The 17,329-nt window shown below is 35.6% G+C and overlaps 1 protein-coding gene across 1 annotated transcript; it reads right to left on the reverse strand.

The window, feature by feature from the left end:
* Positions 1-3,986: 3,986 nt before the first annotated feature.
* Positions 3,987-15,341, reverse strand: MAP3K19 (mitogen-activated protein kinase kinase kinase 19). The gene is made up of 8 exons (XM_075757220.1): positions 15,274-15,341; positions 14,606-14,690; positions 13,543-13,784; positions 12,850-12,893; positions 8,178-10,649; positions 6,793-6,945; positions 5,891-6,588; positions 3,987-4,297 (listed from the first exon to the last, which is right to left on the reverse strand). Exons 1-8 carry the CDS (start codon positions 15,311-15,313, stop codon positions 4,231-4,233), a joined length of 3,801 nt encoding a protein of 1,266 aa, XP_075613335.1. The 5' UTR covers positions 15,314-15,341; the 3' UTR covers positions 3,987-4,230.
* Positions 15,342-17,329: the final 1,988 nt, after the last annotated feature.

Raw genomic sequence — 17,329 nt, forward strand, 5'->3', positions numbered from 1 at the left:
TTAATCAATCCAGTAGTGGAATGCTTGAAAGTCTGAGGCTAATTTGTTTTCTTTGCTTCCTTTACATTCTGGTGCTCAGGTGTTCTATACCTGAAAAGCAAATTCTAGAAATTTTAAGCTATCTTAAGCTGCTCCCTTGCTCTGCCCTGGGGTTGAGAGCCTGTGCCCTGTAATTTTGGTGTATAGTGGCTGGCCATGCTTGGATTTTTTTTTTTTTTCTGTGATTGATTTCTTTTTTTTAAGCAGTGGGGAGGAAGGGGTGAGGGGCTGGGTGACAAGAGCATACCAAGGGTTTTTGTAAGACCTTAGGGGGAAAGGTTCCCAGTCCTTGCTTTGCGATGAAAGGGATTTGTTTGCTTTCTTTAATTGGGATGTAAATGCACATTCCCATGATCAGTTCTAAAAATAAATGTTTTAAAAGACTTGGAAGTATGCTAAAATGAACTAACTAATTAATTTCTCCTTTCTCTGAAATGCTTAACTCCTTACCCCTTTAAAAAAAATAATTAATGCCAGGAGTGTTCTCTCACATTGCTACAGGGCATGACTCTCTGCCTTCTGAGGTGGATATAGCAAACCCAAACTAAATTTTGAAATTAGAATTTTCAGTACTTGGGTTTGATTCCTCTATATTCTGGCACTTAGAATGACACCATTTTCTTACATATTTCAGAGATTGTGTTCTTTGACACCACCCATAAAATTCACGTTCTGAAGCTGTCTCATAGTGTGGGTACCTGTGGGAAGTGTAAAGTAGGAGAGAAGAGATGCTGCTGTGTGTACCACAAGCCCTTCCTCAGGAGAACTCTTGTTCTTTTTTACTTACATGCAAGAACCAGAGTTTTGAACAACCAGGGTTGTAGAAAATGGTACCAGTAAAAAAGCACTATTATCTCAAATCTCAAAAGACTGTGGGTGTTCTGGGCTCTGTCTGCTTTTGAGAAGAAAGGTTGATGCATGTATTTTGAGGTGCAAATTTTTGTCATTGCTGTTTTGTAGTTTCAAGACCAGTGTAAAATAGCTGGGTTGGCATGCCTAAGAACCCTCCCCTTTCCTGCAATATGAGCAACAGCTTTAGAGCTTTAGATTTTACTGTGTAAAAGAAAGACTAGGTATCCTCTACAATAATAGAACAGCAGACTTTCAGATTCTCCAATTTGAACCCCAAATCTTGAGGAAGCTTGGCATCACAGCAGTGGTCATACCTACTACTTGGCAGCCCACTTACTTTGCAATGGGTTTTTGATTGGTTTTAGAAATGAAGACTACTTTTTTTAGACCAGTAAGGCTTGCCCTGCTCAAATACTACAATTAAGCAAGTGGGACCCTCCTCACTAAGTCACCTTTCATTTAAAAGAAAGGTTTTTTCAAGGAGGTTTTTTAAGGTTTCTCACCCTTTCTCCTTATTACATTAGATACCTTATTACAGGTATCTGAATTATCTGGATCTTGATGTGAAAATCTATGATCTCATTAAGCAAGAAATATGCAAAGTTTGACTTGTTTATAGAAGGTTCTACTAGACTGGACTCAGCCGAGCAACCCAAGGCACCCTAAACCAAAGTTTAGCTGTGCTGAGCACAGGGCTGGGATGCGATCACATCTCCCCTGTTCTCCAGCATGATTAAGCTGAAAGACCTTTGCTACAAGTGCTGGCCTCAACCAACCATCTCCTTCTCTTAAGTTGGGTTAAACAAAAACAAAAATGTGCTTTCACATTTTCATTAAAAACTCAGGTTAAAGTTTTACAAACCTTTAAGTTGGAGACTAATTTTACTGTAACTAGCTGGACTAAATATTACATTTAAATTGCAAATAGCTAATAATATTGGAGAACTCAGACTTTAACAAAAGGTGTTAGTTTTGCTTAGAAGACACATGTATAAGGAGGGGGTTTTGTCATTCTGACGTTTTTTAATTAACTGCATATCCTAGAGCATTCCCATTCTTTCCCTCAGTTTCATTTCATGCTAAATAAAAACCGGTACTTACTTTGCAGCTTTGTTGTAGACACTACCTTAATCTGAGAAGAACTAATATACATCATGAATTATGTACATCCCACTTGAGTTCATGTGCCAGGGCTCCTAAATTTATTCTGCAAGGTACTTTAACTTGAAGATACTTTAACCTGACGTTGCCATGGATTTTATGGCATGAGGACCAACCGGTATTCCTCAAAATGGGACTGATTAACTGTTTGAACTGTGAAGATTACTGTGATGTTAGGCTTTCTCTTATACTCGCATAATGTTCATTGTTATGTGACATTATACCTACAGAAACTATTAATAAAGAATTTTGCTAGAAGTACTGATTTCTCTTTGCTTTTAAAAAGTTTAGACCAACTCTTTGAAGTCAGACTACAGGAATAAAATAAAGTTTGAAAGCTATTTAAGTAACTAAAATGTTTAGTGCTCTGGGGAAAGTTGATTTCATATGAAACCTAGAACTTCCTTCTTTCCTTTTTGTAAAACACTAATTTTCATGTTACTGCTGGCACTGAAGTCAGGGTCTTGAAGAGACCCTTGAGAGCTCAGTCCTTAACAGTTGTAGTTCTACTGCCTCTCTTCCTGGAGCCTAGGTGCTCACAAAGGCATAAGGTTCACCCCATTTTGATGCAGTGAAATCAATTTTTTGTTTCTACAGTGTCTTATTCCCCTGAAATTTTAAATTTGAAAAATACTCAGGAAGAAGCCTTCCTTATCAGAAAGAGGACAATTTCAATACTTATACCTGGCCTTTTTTTGTTTGTTTTATTAATGTCTAATAATGTTCTTCAAATTTTATTGAATTTTGTGCAGTTAGTAGTAGCTATTTACACTAATTATAAAAATTATTTTTGCAGTGCAGATGAGGACTGTTGCATGTCATCTGATTACATAGTGCTCACTCAAGTGTTTCTCAAAACAGTTCACATTTCAGAATCAAATTTGCTGTTCTATTTCAGATTAAGGATATTGAAAAATAGCAGTGGACTGTCTAGTGATTCAAACAGCACTTTACAGTCTTTGCACATGAGACAAAGGTAATGCTCCTATGCTTTTGCTGCTCTGTATCAGCAAAGAGAAGGGTGAAAATTACAACACGTCGCTCTGAACACAGAAAACGTGCCACTCTGTGATGAAAGAGTAGGTTGAGGGGGAGTTGTATCGTTGTGTGTCAGTACCTGATGGGGGGCAATAAGGCAGACAGAGCCAGACTTTTCAGTGTTAGTGACAGCACAAAAGGCAATGGGCACAACTTGACATACAAGATAATCTGTTCAAGCATAAAAACATTTTTACTGTGAGGTTGGTTGAACGCTGGCACGTGTTGCCTAGAGAGGCTGCGAAGTCTCCATCGTCGGTGATACTCAAAGCCAGCGGGCCAAGGGCCTGAGCAACCTGCTTCAGTCAACCCTGCTTGGAGCAGTGGGGTTGGACTCAAGCAACTCCAGAGGCTCCTTCCAACCTCAACCATTCGGTGACCTGAAACTTTCCATAAAATGCACTAGCTTGTTGAGAAAAGACAGTCACAAAGTTTAGATTCGTAATTCCAGCCAGACTAGGAAGTGATCTTGATGTAAGCTTAATAAATCTGCACATGGGTGCACCTGGGTATCTCTTGTCATTATCACTACAGTACTGCATAGTGATACTGTACCTCACTAACAAAGACATATATGTATGTATGTAAGAACTAGTAGGGTTTGGTGGTTTGTTTTTTTTCACTAGCTAAAAATTAGGGCCTGTATAGCTAAATAAAAGCTTCAGTATGTTTTATGCTGATATAGTTATATGGTTTGGAGGTGCTATGGGATCATCACAGCCACACTTAATGACTCATCTGCAAGTTTGAGTAGGGCTTCCTGCAGAGCTTTCACAGAGCTCTCAGTGTTTGCAATGCTTTCTGCCAATAGCATACGTCCCATCATAGGTTTTTTACAGACAAATTGGCATTCCAACTTACCTTGCCTGTCACATACTGATGATGGCGATGTGTGGTTTTTTTCTCTTAAAGTGTCTCAGATACAACAAAATGTGGCCCTCTGTTGGCCCACTCTAATGAGCCCAAATGTTGCAAATAATGTTACTTTAATAATGCTGTGTAATAATAGATGCCTTGTACACGACTGCTCTCTAGTAATTTCTGCTGTCACTTTTAAGTCCAGTTCCTTCTGATCTTTTTTCATAAGTGGCAATTTTTATATGGAAAATGTATACTCATTTGGCAAGAGTTTTGAAAAATTCACTGTCTTCCTTTCACAAAGGGATGGTCCAGCAACTGCAGAGCAGAAGGGCGTTCATGTTGATCTCTGCATTGAGGGTTTGAAAAATCAGTACATAAAATTAACATGCATGCCTGTGATGTAATTGTTTGTAAAATCTAAATGCAAACTTAGACTTTTTTTTCCTAATTACTCATTTTTAGGGTTTGTTTATAAAGTTGGTAGAAAGGAAAGCAGGATTTATGGGAAGAGACTCTTGGAATTTATGAATTATAAAACTGAAATATTTTATTATTACAGAAATCAATCTTTGTTCCTCTAAATTCCTTCTAAAACTTTGAATAATTCTGCTAATGTGGCTGATTCAGGTGCACCAAAAATGTATTTAAGAAGAGTGACAATTATTTGAGTGATCCTGTGTCAATCAGGATGTTCTGTCATCTCCAATCAACATTATTCATGTTAAGGGGCCCATTTAGAATTACAGTATTGTAATTGTAATATTGGCTTACTAGAGCTAAGGGCTTTGGACTTTTTCAACTCAGTTTGGAGAAAAAAACAGGGGAAGGAGTAAAGGGCACTGATTTCTTAAATAATAAACTAATAGGGAAGATGGGATGAGGGATGCATTTATATTTAGGACATCACAAGATCATACATTACAACTTTGCCACCAACAGGTGCATCCTGACTTTTGAAAAGGTAAATACTTTATCAAAAATGCTTTATATCTGTATGTTTCTTCTTACCTAGAAATTCCTTCTGCCTTTTAAACACTGTTCTCTCTGAACCAAAGTATATATGATGTCTCTACATACAGTCCACAATTTTTCTGGTTATTGTACTATGGTCCACAGGAAACATAACCATACCATAACAATTCTAATCCAGGGATTAGAAAACAGGCTTCCTGCCTCCAAGACTGCTGCCACACCCACTAAATAACATGCTTCTCTCTAGCATTCAAATCTGGTATTTAGAGATATGTAAAAGGCTGCTATTAATTTTATAAAGACTACCTGTAGAGGTCAGGAACTTAATAATTGAATTTCAACTTAATTCAAATCAATAGTCCATTTAAACATCTGGCACAAAGTTGATATTTAAAACAAAACAAACACTACAAAATTTTTTTTTTTTTTTTTAATTCTAGTGGTGGGGTTTTTTTTAAATATAGAGAACTTTATGTTTCAAGTAAGTATGTATTTCCTGTATTGGCAGTTACAACAGATTTTTCTACTGCAGAAGATAAGAATTAAGTGAAATCTCTTTCATTTAGAACATTGTCCTCAAAACCACTTGCCTGACACAGGCCAGACTCAGCCAATGGGATATTGGAACAGCAAGGCATGTCAAAGAAATTTATCAAACATTTTGTCTGAAACTCAGTGGTGCCATGTTTCTGCATGAAAATTACAGGGAAAGTAAATGATGAGTATAAGGCCTACACAAAGAGGATTTGTGAGGGGGTTTTTTTGTACCATGATAGAGAGTAAACCTCTTTTATGTATACTATTATTTAAGGGCTTTCCTGAAATGTTGAAAAACCTATGCCTTTACACTACAGTTCTTCTACATCATATGTACCATATAAAAGGTAAAGGAAGCTGCCATCAACAATCTCTACTGTGCAAACTATCTGCATTTTTCCTTCCCTTTTTCAGTTAAAAATCTACATACCTGGTTAAGCACGCATGCACAAAATCCACTGCAGTGCCAGAGAATCGATCAGGTAGGGAAGGCATCAGTCCTCTGTGGGCCCCAATATAGAACATGGCTGCTATCCTATCCATGGAAGCCAGTGGTGGTTTTCCTGTTGCCATCTCAAATACGGTGCAGCCAACGCTCCAGATGTCTGATTTTCTTCCATATCCAGATTCATTTATAACTTCTGGTGCCATCCAGTACGGGGTCCCATGTACAGACTTGAGCATCTCGCTCTGTGTGCCACTGAGGCTCACCCAAGCTAAGCGCCTGGCACAGCCAAAATCAATTAGCTTTACTATACCATTTGGCATCAGCATAACATTATTGCCTTTGATATCTCTATGTACCACACAATTGTCATGTAAATATGCAACCCCTTGTAGAATTTGTTTTGTATATTTACAAAGGACTACTTCTGGCAACGGACCAAAACGATTAATAATACTAGAAATTGAGCCACCAGGAACAAACTCCATGAAAATGCTTAAAATGTTGTCTTCCAGACAGGTTCCTAAATAAGTTACAATATTGACGTGCTTCAATGTCTTCAAAAGATCAACTTCCTCATGAAACTTCTGATACTCCTTTTCTGTAGAGAGTTGATCTGACGTATCCAAAACAACCTGCTTTACAGCTATTAATTGTCCCTGGCTTGTCAGACCGCAGTATACCTACAATGAAACTAGCATTTATTATAATGAAATGTGAAATAAAAGTGAGTATTTACTTATTTTAAATAGTATCTTTGTCACGTTTCGTATCTCATTGTATAATCAAAATATTTATTTGTTGAATAGGACAACAGCCAATTGTAAGGTAAGATATATCTCAAAGATGACCAGCACATCTCTTAACATACTCAGACATTAACTTACCGTGCCATAGGCTCCCTTCCCAAGGACTTCACCTCTTGTCCACATGATCGGATCTTTGTTAGTTAAACTGCTTCCTGGTAATTTAGTAGATTCCTCAAAGTTTAGCAGGTCACTTTCTTCATTTGATGCCAAAAAGGCTTTACTGTAACTCTCCTTGAAAGATGATGGTCGGTGTGGGGAGAAAGCAGGAAGGAAAGGAAAGGCTTCATATTATCCTTACATTTTTTTATAAGGAGTAATTTTTACTGGCACAACTCTTTTCTACAGATTTATACATCTATGTATACTCATCGCCCAGCTTATGCTTATACGCCCAGCGTATCAATACAATTGCTATATTAAGTAAGACTATGTAAATATTATCAAGTATATGTCACAATAGTGCATAACCAGAAGATTAAAGCATAACATCTTTTTCCATTGACAGGAAGACAGAAGGAATATGTAAAAGAACAGGTTATACATCTGCTTACTACTTTTTTCTTTTTTTTTTTTTTTTTTTGGTCATGTAGGTACGGTTTGCTAAGCTGAAGGGTGAATATGACTATTGCCTTCCTCTAGTTAACATACGAAACCCAAGTCTGGGGAAAACAATTTGGACATGACTTCACAGGAAGAAAAGACTGCTTCAGAAAGATGGTAATAATTACTCCATCTAGCCATGGATCTCCCTAGGAAATGTGAGAATGGAGCTACAATTGGCACCTGTGTCTGCAGAAGCATACAGAAGTGTATCAACATGTAATTAAAGAAATTTCCTTAAAAATTTGTAATTTAAATAGACAAAAAGCTAACAGTGCCAAGGAGAAGCAGTACTGGTGGATAAGTACCTTAGTAGGTGAAGGCACTTAACAGACTTGGGGGCCAGAATCTAAGCCTTCTAAGCTTGAAGTTTTGACTGAACAACAATTAAGCAGCCTTAAGTCTGTCTGATAAGCCAATACTTGTAGTTCACACCTAGAAAAGTATCTGGTTGTATTCAGAGATTCAAGGAAATTGCCTTTTGGATATACAAGAACCATTTGTAGTGTTTTTTCATATTCCTTAGGTGCCAAGATCTCAAGAGATTTTGCCTTGCCCCAGTACCCTTTTATATATGCTCTTCAGTTAAAATAGCCTCTCCTTTTTATTCACTACAATTTCTCATTGTATCTTGACCCATCATATAAGCCTTGATAACTATTCCTGTCATGCCTTAGTACCATCTGACTTGTGTTTTGACATGCAGCCTCTAACATGACTATCCCCAACTGGGCACTGGAAGAATCAGTTGCCCAAGGGAGAGGGACTTGATCGTTAATTAGCACGTATTTCCTATCTTTCATCCAAACTTCTGTTGAAGCATCACTCAAAGGAGCTAGCAAGGTACAAGAAATCACTTTTACCTTCTCTAGAGCACTATTTACTATTGCTCCATCTCCATTCATCATATTTTCTTCTTCTTTAGTATGTGTATTTTGCATTTTAGAACCTGTATTTTTTATTCTTGAAGAGTTGATGTCTTTTTCTTCAAGCATTAGCAATTCTTCGGCCAGACAACAAAGTAACTCATCAGTCACACGCTTATTATCTGTCCAGGACAAAATGTTTTGACTTGTTTGGAAACTGGGGCTTGTAACATCTTTTGTCTGAATCACCGAAGGCTGAGTCAATTCATTTGCCAAATCACTGTTTTGAAGTGTGTATGCCCAACTGTGATTTAATTTTTTTGTAGGGGATTGACACTCTAGTCTATCTGAAAAGGGCGATTTATTTATAGACCTGAAGGAAGCCTGGTCTGATTCCAGGTCTTTGCAGGCATCTATATCCACCCTGCACTGGGGTACACAAATGTTCTGGTCTGTTGTGAGTGGAGTACTACTTAGAGCAACACATTCTGTGTAGTCTTTATCACTGAACTGAAGAAGATTGTGGCTACAGGTAGCAGCTCTCTGATGGTTGGATATATCCTGGCTGTCTAAAGACCGCTCCAAAGAAACTTCTTTAATAGTTGCTAAGTTTGAATTTGAAAAAAATTTATCTTGTTTAGTTGATTGTGAAAGCTCTTCTAAAAACATAAGCTGATGATCTGTGTCTTCACGAAACAATGTCATGCTCCTTGAAGTCTTTATTTGACAATCTGAATCAGAAGTTATTACATTATCTTGCTCTGTGTTGCTGTCACTCAACTTGGTACTCCTGTCCTTTGGAATGAAACTTTTCTGCTTTTGCTTAGTGCCAGGTATGGTCGTCTTCTTTGGCTTAGAATATGTTCTCTTTTGATTATTTCTGAGTCGGCTGCTCTCTCTCCCTTTACTGCAGGTAGATCTGCAGGTGCTAGCAGTGCATCTCCCAGAAGGAGCAGAACAAACATCTCTATACAAACTGTTCTCATGCTGATCAAGCTCACGTGTGTGGGAATAGACAGGAGTTCCAAACATTTCATAAATACCTGGGCCTTTGTCATTTGAATTTATTTTCTTGAACATGTCACTGTATTTCAGATCTACAAAATCTGAAGCAGATTGTGCATGTGGTAGAGAAAGTGGAGTAGCAGGTTTCTTTAAGATAACTGAATTTCTGCAATTGCAGGAAAAACTTTGCTTTTTAAGTTTTTGAGCACTCTGAGCAAAATGGTATTTGTCTGCTTGAGGGGTTTTTTTTTGATGCTTCAGGGAAGTTTCAGATTCCACGTGTGGCAGTTCCAAAGATGGAAAAATCTGACCCTTGGCATTACGTTTTGTGGAAATCTCATCAGAAACAATTAAGTCTTCAGATATCTTTACCTTGCTACTCATTTTAGATTTTGATGAATAATTATTTCTATTCATCTTTATTTTACTTTTGTCATTTTCTTTGCGAGCAAGAATGTTGAAGCTCTGAGTAACATGAGGAGGCAAGCTACGAATGATACTCTTTTTTGTGGCAGGTTGTTTAGCAACGTGTGGTTCCCTAGTTGGTTCTTGTCCAGAGAATGTAACATGAACAACAGGTACAAGCTCACTTTGGTCTTTCGAAGTTGCTTCTGAAATTGCTTCTGACATTGCTTCTTTTTCCATTTCAAATTCAAAAAGACAAACATTATTTTCTGTCTGTTTTCCAGAAGGATCTTGCACTTCTACTCTGGGAATTACTGCAGCCACAGAATTATCTTCTAAGGCATGGTAGGTCTCTATCACTTCATTTCTACAGGAAGAATCGAAATCATGATTGTCAAGCACAAAGTTTGCACTCTCAGCATCTTCATGTGCTCTATAACCCAGTATCATCATCTCTGTAGCATTTCTTTCCTCTAGACCAGTTCTACAGGAATTCCCTGCTCTTTTTTCCTTATTGCTAGTTCTCAAGGCATCTGTGTTGCTTGACACTGTAAATGTTGTCTGTGCTGTAAATATTCCGCAGTTTATCAGAGCATTAGTTGAGCTCAAGCAGGGATGACTATCATCATAGAAACTGGCTTGGGTCATAAGATCTATGTTCTTACAAGCCACTGAAAACGGGTACTTCATCTGGTCATTCTTTTCAGTATTGGTAGCTACATCAGTTTCCCTCCATTTTAAATTGCTTTGAATTTCTTCTTTCTTGATGCTAGGGTACTTATAATAGTTACTCATGCTGAAGTAGTACAGGTCTTTCACTGGAGTGAACTTATTGGAAATAGTAGCCACAATCAGTTCTGATGACTTTTCAGCATGCCTTTTTAATAGATTGTCTAACTGATACTGATAAAATTTAGTAACTGGTTTTATAGGCTGAGGAATAGAGTTCATAATATTCAAAATATTTCTGATGTTGGTGCTTTCATTGACAATATTATCCTCTAGAGGAGCAAGATGAATCGTTCTTACAGGCTGAAATGTCACTGGTGGCAAATGAAACTGTAATTTCCATAAAAACCATTAATAATGTGCTACATGACAGATACAGGTAAAAGCTAATCACTAAGAGCTAAGCAGACTAAGAAAAGAAAACCAGAAAAGGATTACTCTTTTATATAGTCCCATAATTAACCTAATATGAAGTGTAACATCAAACCCCTGAGAAAATACATTAATTTTCTCACATACATACATTAATTTTCCAACACCCAGAATTATTTCTAAGTATTTCATAGTACAGAAAGTGGGATCCTTTGCTATAAGGCATAAGTCATTCTCCATGATTTCAAAGTAATAAGCTTTGTCCACATATGCAAATCATCTTGTCAGTTATTAACTATGCCTTATGCCACATAGCAGGTTTGCTACAGGAATTGAAAGGCTGGTCAGTGGCTTCATGTGCCAAAGTTTCTTTCTTGCTGTGCACTCTTACTGAATGACAGCACCACTCTTATGCTGATATTTAAAGTCTTTTTATGCAATCCTCCAAAGTGCGCTGACACCAGTAATTATATTCTCAATGGAACTAGATCTCATGTAGGCAATTTTTAAAAAGCAAAAGCTAGACTATTATAACAGAATGCTATTTTATCCATGGAGAAAACAATTCTTAGAAATGATTTCTAAATTTTAAAAGACATTATTCTAAATCTAAGATCTTCCATATATTTAATGTAGCCTTATAAAATTCCATAAACCATGTTATATGGGCCACAGATTTAGCTCACAGTTTTAAGTACTGCACTTCACTTTCAGTGAAGTTAAATGGATAGCTACTCAAAGGCCATTTTTATATGGCAGTTAACACAGAATTCTGTTGTGAGGAGGATATAATTTATTATTCTTCCCTTCTTCCTTCTCTTCCCATCCCATTAGTCGAAAGGTAGCATATATCTTTGAAAGAGAACAGATCTGAGAATTTGAGTATTTTGTTACAACTCGGATCAACAGTGAGAATAATTTTCTGAAAATAATATTTCTATTCTTTATTTTATAGGAAACAGAGAAAAATAAGCTTGAATATACTGTATATTTTAATGCAAATGTATGCAACAGAAAATAATCACATAGTCATATACTCTGAGTACTCATTTGCATGCCTATATTCAACATCAGTTTGCAATCTGCAGGAAATTTTTGTTTGCATTCCAAGAGCAAACTGGGGTTTGAACGTGCCAGGAAAAGCAATGCATGCTGTTTTGAAATTTACAGTTCTGAAGGCTTTGTCCAGTCATCATGGCTTTAATATGAATGCTCAGTTTATCCCAAATGATATGCCTCTAGAAATCATCAGAGCCTAAGACATGAAATAAAGCTGTATTAAATCACACTGCGGTCAGCTAAATTATTTTTCTTAAACGTTTCCCTCCATTTGAAATATTTTTTCCATAGCCCTTTTTATGATCATCTGTTGTAACTATTGCTATACTTCTATACTTTACTCTTTTCCTGTGAATCCTGTTGTATTCTGTAGTGGGTTCACTAAAGCGTACAGCTGATTCAATGAGTCACGTCTTTTGTACAAAGGACTACTAATTAATATCCATAAAGACCAAAGTCTCTTCTTTCTAAATATAGTATATTTGATCTTTTGTATGTTTTAAGGCTCATGTAGTGTGAAGCACTGAAACATGTAAAACTGCTACTTTGTTTGTAAGTACATAAGTTCTATCAGGAATCCTATTTACACGAAATTTGATGTTAAATATATTTAATCCTAAGACCTTATATTGTATCTGCTAACACAATAAATTTCAGCAATCATCTAATACCAAGACTGTTCTTCAATTCAGCTTCATTTTTAAATTACCACTCAATACAATAAAATGGTTTATTTTTAAAAATTTGGCAAAACTAGATATCTACCATGTTTAACATATAGGATGTGCATAATTTAAATTAACTTACATATTTCTATTTTAAAAGGTTTTATATCTTTTTGAAGTTCCAACTGTTTACCCCCCAAAATCCCTGATGTAACACCTTACTGACAAATTGTTGATACACATCTGAAGATTTGCTCACACACACACATGTATATGTATATATAAAAACTATATGTAAAACGACTTCATGTTCATCAAAAATCCTAATGATTAAGCAGAGGAAAGTACATACACTTCTTCTGTATTGCTATTTTTAAATTTTTGAAAGCATATACTTTTAACTGTGTTCAGTTTTATACATAATACCAGCTTACCTCAGATCTCTTGTTCCTGGTTTTTAGCATTGTTATACTTAACCCTTAAAAATCAAAACAAATGAAATGTTAATTTGGTATTCTTAAACAGACCACAATTTTCATTTATAAATTAACTTCAAACTGTAGAGTTCTGTGGACCAAGAATCTGTCTGATATGTGGTTGCAGGACTATGCTATAAATCTGCTATGCAAGAAAAAGTTGTAAGTTGAAATTTACTTGTGACACTGAACTTTAAAATTCCATTTTCTACAGAAAACTATAAAATATGATAATTTTAAAATACTTTGATTCTAATAATATAAGCAAATATTTATCCTCAATTTCAGATGTTTGCTAACTCCAATATATGGCTAATTAATATTGCCAGTATGAGGAAAAAAGTGAAAGAGATGTCATCATGGCCCCACTCCAGCTACAGAGAATTACAGTTTACATTTTGCGGGCTCAGTTTCATTATACACAGTAACAGGAATGGTGAAGTCTGTCATTGCTTCTCTTTATCTCCTTCATTCTGCAAACACACATACACACATAATTAAAGAAGGTAAACATGGCTGAATTCTACTTGACATGAAAGACATAAAGACAACTTAAAGTTTAAAGAAAAAGGACATGTAAGTCTTTGCCATCTAATTTGATAGTTATATATAGTTTTATTTTAAAGCTGTGACTTTTCAAATTGAACTTACTTTGTTGTATTTGGGTTTTTATTATCTGAAAAGCATCTAAATCCATGAATGATTTTGAAATGTTGGCTTCTGGGCATGAGGCCTGTAGCAGAAAGCTGAAGTCAAAGCCACGCCCTACGTTCTCTTTCTTCAGGAAGAAAGGTAAACAAGTGTGATGTCTCATCTGTAATGCTAAATGATCTTTACTTGGAAAACATGCCACTTGTTGATCTGGCCACGGTCTGGATGTTGCTGCTATTTGGCTAAAAGGCGAAACAAAAAAACCCAAAATACAGTGTGAAAATAAGGGGAAGGAGCCTACTCAGTTCAAACAATCACATGACTGAGGACTACTGTGACCAAGGGGTTTGTAAAATCCAAGAATGCCCAAGTATGTTTTCTTTCTTGGTCCATCTAGGAAGTTGTGGCTCTCCCTGGCAACATACGACTACAATGTCAGAGACTGACTACAAGTGAGAATGAATGACAAACAATGTAAACCAAACAACAGGAATGGGAAAATATATTGCACATCTTCCTCCTCTTGCTAAAAACTAATTGCTTCCACTACGTAATTTTTCTGAATCGCCAAGAAAGGGTATCAGAAGAATTCTGAAGACCAGACGTGCCTCTGTTATTTAGAAAATATGCTATAGCCTGCCTGAAAGAATAGAGGCTGTGTGGACAAGCCTCAGATTTCTGCCACCTGGTTTCTGAAAAAGAAAAAATCTAAATATGGAAAAAAAATAATACTATAACTGAAAAGATATACAAAAATATAGTCTGAATTAATCTTAAAGCCATGTGCAATATAATTGTCTGTTTTTAATTAAGTCAAATGCTGATGTAAAACCATATACCATATGTTTTTTCATGTTGTACCAAATAATTAGTTCATCTAGTGCAACATACTGCCTCCAGCAACGGCCAATAATTGACATTGGGAAGACAGAAACACTACACAACATATATAGCTGTATATAACGTCTGGCACAAAGAAAATCTTTTCTTACTCATAGACTACTGCCTGCTTTGTCTCCATGTCTGCATACACAACTGCAAATTAAATATTAACACTACTTACCTGTTTTTTCCTAGACTTTTGTATGACTGATGCATTTCTTTCATTATCTTATCTGCATTCTGAAGAGCAACAACGCTTCCACAACCTGCAACCACACATTAGTATTTGCATAAAAGCAGTATAATTCATTGACCAGTAAAACAAAGCAAACACAGTTATTTTTGTCCATTAACATATTATTATGTTAATAATATTAACATAATACATATTTTCCTGATAGTTACAGGAAGTAACTATCAGGAAAAAAGGACCATGTTTTATTTGACTAAGATACCTATACATACTTTCTGTTACAATTTTTGGAAATGTGAATGCATGAATCTGAATTATTTTAAATTATTTAGGTAAGTGTTTTAATTCAATGTACTATAAAAGCAAAGAACATCTACAAAAATTCCAGTTACAGATCCTATTTCAGCAGAACAGAAGTATAAGAAAAATATTGACAGAAACTCTTTAAAAATAGAGCATTTAAAACCAGGAAAGGTATTAAAACTAAAGCAAATCTTAGGGCTTTTCAAAGGTGGAAAATAACTCTGAGCTTGATTTCAAATTTTTTTGTGGTTGCTTGGTTTTGACAAGTGGCTAGATTTCAAATTAACATTGTCCTTTTTCTTCTTCAGATCCCACATGTTACACTTTATATGTATAAACTTTGGTTAAACTACCTTCTTTGCTTCTCCTCTTACTTTGTTGGTTGTCAGACATATTATTCTTAGATGTATTAAGGTCCTGAAACCTGAAAAAATGTTTCATTAATTGATTTCCGATTCATATGTACAAATCAGTACTTTATATTTCATTATTTCAGAGCCATAAGTAAGACAAAAGCAACATTTTAAAAGTACTTTAAATTATTAAGAATATTGTCATTTAACTTAACATCCAATGCCCTGCCCTGTGAACACACAGAACCAAACAGTCCAGTTTTTATTGCCAAAAACTCAATGTATGCTATGTTGAAGACAACATGAAAGCTGTCAGTATTATTTTGCTGATATCATCCTTACTGTTGAACCAGAAAATCAACGCTTCACATTTGGGAGATAATTGCATTTTTAACATATTACAGAGAAACAAAATCTGAATTAAATGTGTATCTTCCTCTACTTGGTCAAAACTATGTCTCAGCAAAAGAGGTTCAACACCCAAAACTTCCTGAGCACAGAATAGCTCGTACTCTGCAGCCTCAACAAATCTCTTTGATAGCTTATTCCAAAGAAACATGAAATCAAGTGGAATCTTTCTATAAATTTCAGAAAAGTATGTAATTTACATTGTAAATAATTTTTAAGTATCTTGAGAAGTAATTGTCCTATAATACAGTCTAGTTTTAAACATATGTTCAAAACAGCTGAGCATTTTTCTCTATAGAGCCAGTGTGTCCAGACTGATTTGACTGAAAACATTAACTAAAATCTCATTGACATCAAGGAAGTATAAACTTCATGCTTTATCTCAGACCTATTATAAATTCATAAATACATGAATGGCAATGTATGATCTCTGAATATTTACAAAGGTAAATTTTTAGGTGTTTAAAAATTGTACACATTATAAAAAATAACTAGCCATTACTTTATTGCCTTTTTTGTTGCCATTGAATTTCCATGACCTGTGCCCGGCATCTGGCTGAATTTGATATAACCAAGAGTCACTAGCTGAGACAGAGTTAGCCTATTAACTTCTTAGTAGTAAACTTTTGTTTCTCATTTAAAACTATTATATTGTCAGAAACAGTATCTTAACCATGAGTGTACCTTTCTGTTAGCATCTTAGTACCTCTATATGTTCAGAAAAATATATTATTCAATTTATAAAATCAAAACACCTTAAAGCTTACATTAAATTAGTATTACAAACATTTGATATTTTAACTCCTGGTTGTTGAGAGACATAACAGTAGCTCAAGTAAATGAATAACAGAGCTATCCATGTACCACCTGTAGTCTGGCACCATAAACTGCTGGCCTTCAGTAAGGATATATGAGCTCTCTACACCTACGTGAGAGTCCTGAAAGCTATTTCTATCAGGATTCCCAAATAACGCTTTGATATCTATAAAGATCAGTTTTCCAACCTCAGATCATTCCATATAGACACTAACTCATCCATAAAGAATCGCTTGCATGTTCAAAGTTATGCTTCTAAAGTATTTCTAAATTCAGGCAGAAACAGAAGTAAGAATAATGTTCATTGTGAGTACTCATGCCTTGTATTTTCAGTTTAACATAACATGATTTTTGCAGAGATCTACAAGCGCATGATAGCAAAGTCAAACAATAAACATTTGAAAAAGCCGCTGTCAGGAAATTAAAACAGAAAGTATTTTCTCTCTTTGTACATTTATTTTGTACACCTTATATTAACAACTGTATGCAGAATTAACAGTAGACAGCTAGGTGTTTGTCCAAACTGTCAGTAAAGTCATAGTCTACAAGACAGGCTGTATGAAAGCAGTTTAGTTGCAGTGGAATTTAGCACTACAGTTCTTGCAGAAAAGAACATACTTGAGGAAAACCAGACATCCAGTAGCCCTGTCACTGACCTCAGTGGGACTGAGGCTTCACAGCAATTCAGATCTTAAAACATACACCTGTGAAGCAGAATATGTATATTCTTTTCTCATACCTAGCACGGATGTTTGCATCATCTAAAAAAGCTACCTAAGTTCTGTTTTTCTATTCTATTTTTAACATATAAAGAAAACATGCTAATTATCTA

This window comes from Balearica regulorum, chromosome 6 (assembly GCF_011004875.1).
Source record: "Balearica regulorum gibbericeps isolate bBalReg1 chromosome 6, bBalReg1.pri, whole genome shotgun sequence".
NCBI classification, from domain to species: domain Eukaryota; kingdom Metazoa; phylum Chordata; class Aves; order Gruiformes; family Gruidae; genus Balearica; species Balearica regulorum.